At 45.9% G+C, this 4,262-nt stretch overlaps 1 protein-coding gene across 1 annotated transcript in view; it reads right to left on the bottom strand.

Moving 5' to 3' along the window:
* wdpcp (WD repeat containing planar cell polarity effector) overlaps window positions 1-1,013 on the bottom strand; it is a gene marked incomplete at its 5' end in the record, with an annotated part of 56,158 nt that extends 55,145 nt beyond the window's left edge. The window contains one exon of the mRNA XM_080016747.1: window positions 953-1,013. Within this exon, the coding sequence (XP_079872873.1) occupies window positions 953-1,013 (61 nt within the window). The remainder of the gene's footprint in view (window positions 1-952) is intronic.
* Window positions 1,014-4,262: the final 3,249 nt, after the last annotated feature.

The following is a 4,262-nucleotide window of genomic DNA, read 5'->3' as shown; positions in this document are numbered from 1 at the left end:
AAATAGAACATTTTCTCCAGACAGAGCAGATGGACAGATACAGAGCCGGGAAAACAGACATAGTCACACTTCCAATGGGCCCGCTAGGTCAGATATGGCAGCGCTGTTCGGTGGTCAGTCCTCATCGTTTCAACCAGGGGTGATCTCAACCTTTTTTGGCCCGTGCCCCACCCCGTCATTATGTCCCAAAATGATTGTGAATGATGGAGAATTAGGAAATGCGACAAGTTTTCTTCCTTTTTCCTTTTATTAAATTATTTTTGGAGTCGGCAGCACTTATTGTATGCATTATAATTCACATTCATGTCTATAAGCCACAGATTGAGGCTAAATAAGAATCCTTCTTACTGTAGTTTTTTAAAACGGACAGTGCAGTACATATCAAAGTGTGGATATTCCAGGTTGTGTAATTAGGTAACTGTTTCATGTCAATATGAGTATTTCAGCTACTTTTATTGTATTATAGATAATGGAGGAAGCTCCAAACGGATTGCATAAAAATTATGATATTTAATTAAAACATTCATCAAAAATATATATATAAATTATCACTATATTACTCTTATGGATGTGTGCATATATAAATTATCAATATATTAGTCTTATGGATGTGTGCTTATCAAGTGACCCCACGAGGGGTTATTTTAAACTAAAAACAAGGGCTGGGAGGGCACTCTGATGATGATAATGATGATGATGAAGTCGATGACGAAGATGGAAGGGCAACAAGACACAGCTGAGTGAGCAAGCAATGTCTCCTTGTCTTATGTAGGACTTTGGAGAATGTAAAATAAGTATTCAGTTGTAGTTCTTTGTCATATTCCCTGGCACCGCACTCCCAGGCTATTCGTAAGGCCACGTTGAAATTATTTTAACTGAGTTTAATTTGTTGAAAAGCCCAGTGGACCGTGAGAAAAAAAAAATCGACAAAGAAAGAGAGATGGGGAAGTACCTTTGACTTGGAGCGAACTCTTGGTGGACCACAAGTGAAGTTCAGCCAAACAGAACGCCATCTGAGAGAGAGAGAGAGAGAGAGTGAGAGATTTTTAAAAACACTTACAGAGCAAAATGTCCACATTTGAAATGGATCTGTGCAGTGATTGACAGTAACAGATATACAGTCGGGGTCAAACAAAGTACATGGGTGCACACACACACAAATTGAAACACACGTACAGTACACTGCTGAACTCGAGTGAACTCACGATGACATTGAGTCACAGGCGGTGACACTTGTAAAAACACACACACACACACACACAAAGCGTGTGGTGGTGATGGACATACACTTCAGAGGTGACAGCCGAGACAAAGCATTCCGCATTCCACACATACATCAGCATCAGCTAGTGAAGACGGGGCTGCGGCGGCGTGCTGGTGCCGGTCACCTTCGCGAGCTTTAACCACTTGGAGGTAAACTGGAGTTTCACGAGTGTTGGGCACGAGTGTTGGGAAACTGCTTATGCCATGAGGCAGTGGAATGAACACAACCGAGCTCTGTTGGTCACTTTCTGACTCACAGCTGGAGTGGTAGTGCAGTGTTAACCGTTCACTCACGGGTGGTTCCTGAGTGATTTAGACGTTTGTGGATATAGTATATTGCAAATAAATAATGTGGTACTATGCCTCTCCCTGGGCAAGTGTTGGCAGACAGAGCCACATTTTTTCGTCAGGTTTCTTGCCGACCTCAACAATATTTTTTTAATGTGTGATAATTGAAAAAGGAGGAGTGTTGCATGCAATTTAGAGAAGAGGTAAGGCAGGCAATAGGGGGGAATGAACGGTTACCAGATGACTGGGAAACAACTGCAGCAGTGGTGAGGGAGACGGGCAAGAAGGTACTCGGTGTATCATGCGGGAAAAGGAAGGAAGACAAGGACTCTTGTGGTGGAATGAGGAAGTACAGGAGCACATAGAGCAGAAGAGGTTGACAAAGAAGAAATGGGATGGTCAGAGAGATGAAGAAAGTAGACGGGAGTACAAGCTGATGCGGCACAAGGGGAAGAGAGAAGTGGCAAAGGCAAAGGCATACGACAAATTGTATGAGAGGTTGGACAGTAAGGAAGGAGAAAGGGACTCGTTCCGATTGGCAAGACAAAGGGACCAAGCTGGGAAGGATGTACAGCAGGTTAGGGTGATGAAGGATAATGATGGGAATGTGCTGACTAGTGAGGAGAGTGTGTTGAGAAGGAGTGGAAGGAGAACTTGGAGGAGTTGATGAATGAAGAAAATGAGAGGGAGAGAAGAGTGGATGATGTGGGGATAGTGGATCAAGAAGTGCAGCAAATTAACAAGGATGAGGTGAGAACAGCATTAAAGGAGATGAAGAGCGGAAAGGCAGTTGGCCCAGATGACGTAATGTATCTGGGGAAGCATGGAAATGTCGAGGTGAGATGGCAGTGGCGTTCCTAACGAGACTGTTTAACACAATCCTGGAAAGGGAGAGGATGCCGGAGGAGTTGAGAAGAAGTGTACTGGTACCCATCTTCAAGAATAAGGGAGATGTAGAGAGCTGTAGTAACTACAGGGGAATAAAGTTGATCAGCCACAGCATGAAGCTGTGGGAAAGGGTGGTGGAGGCTAGGTTAAGAGGAGAGGTGGGGATCAGCGAGCAGCAGTATGGTTTCATGGCAGGAAAGAGTACTACAGATGCAATGTTTGCTTTCAGAATGCTGATGGAAAAGTACAGGGAAGGCCAGAGGGAGTTGCACTGCGTCTTTGTGGATTTAGAGAAAGCATACGATAGGGTGCCGAGAGAGGAAGTGTGGTATTGCATGAGTTAGTCGGGGGTAGCAGAGAAGTACGTAAGAGTGGTACAGGATATGTATGAGGGCAGCCAGACAGTAGTAACGCGTGCAGTGGGCGTGCAGTAGGCGTGACGAAGGCATTCAAAGTGGAGGTGGGATTGCATCAAGGATCAGCTCTGAGCCCTTTCTTGTTTGCAAGAAAGGGCGATGGACAGGTTAACAGATGAAATCAGGCAGGAGTCTCTGTGGACGATGATGTTCGTGGATGAAACTGGGATCTGTAGCGAGAGTAGGGAGCAGGTTGAGGAGAGCCTGGAGAAGTGGAGGCATGCATTAGAGAGAAGAGGAATGAAAGTCCGCAGGAGTAAGACAGAATACATGTGTCTGAATGGGAGGGAGGGCGGCGGAAAGCTGAGAATGCAAGGAGTGGAGGTGGAGAAGGCGGATGAGTTCAAGTACTTGGGGTCGACCATCCAAAGCAGCGGAGTGTGCGGGAGAGAGGTGGAGAAGAGAGTACAGGCAGGGTGGAGTGTTTGGAGAAGAGTGTCCGGAGTGAGAGCGAAGGGGAAGGTCTACAGGACGGTAGTGAGACCAGCCAGGTTGGACGGTTTAGAGGCGGTGGCACTGACAAAAAGGCAGGTGGCTGAACTGGAGGTGGCAGAGTTGAGGACGTTGGACGTTTTCATTGGGAGTGACAAGGATGGACAGGATAAAGAATGAGTACAATAGAGGGACAGCTTGACAGTTTGGTCAAAAAGTGAGAGAGGCCAGATTGAGATGGTTTGGACACGCGTGTAGGAGAGATGAGAGTTACAGTGGGAGAAGGAGGCTGAGGGTGGAGCTGCCAGGCAAGAGGAAAAGAGGAAGGCCAAAGAGAAGGTTTATGGAGGTGGTGAGGGAGGACATGTGGGCGGTTGGCGTAAGGGAGGAAGATGCGCAGAACAGAAGGTATTGGAGGCAGATGATCCGCTGTGGCGACCCCTAACGGGAGCAGCACGAAGACGAAGAAGATTTTTGTTCCGTGCCATCTTGTTTCGTGCTTCAACTACTGCATTCTAATGGACTCTTGTTTTCAAACTATATTTATTTTCTATAAGTCTGATCGTTTTTGAAGGCTTAAACATACATTTGTCCCATTTGACGTTGGACTGCATCTAAGCACAGCGAGAAGCTGCAGCCGAGTGGTAAGTAAGTAGTAAGTAAGTGGTAATTAAGGTTCAGCAAAGTTGAGCTAAACAGTTCCAACAAGATTTTAATAGGGGTTAAAAAAATAGCCAACCCATCATTTAAGGATACTGGATTGTTACCTCTTAATTACCACTATACTGCTGCTGCCACTACTACTCCTAGTCTGCTGGTGTGATCGGTGGGTGTGTGAGAGGGAGAGAAAGAGTACGATAATAGTGGACAGAGGTGGCGGCGGGATTATTTCGCCACTCAAGCCTTAAAACTACAAGTCACAGCAAAAAAATACTCACTGATAACGCCGGGTGCCATGGAAACGCTGTGACAAGC

Source organism: Zeus faber (assembly GCF_960531495.2).
Source record: "Zeus faber genome assembly, chromosome: 16".
Classification (NCBI taxonomy): Eukaryota; Metazoa; Chordata; class Actinopteri; order Zeiformes; family Zeidae; genus Zeus; species Zeus faber.
Note: the sequence above shows the minus strand (reverse complement) of the source record. Positions and strands in the feature narration are given on the sequence as shown.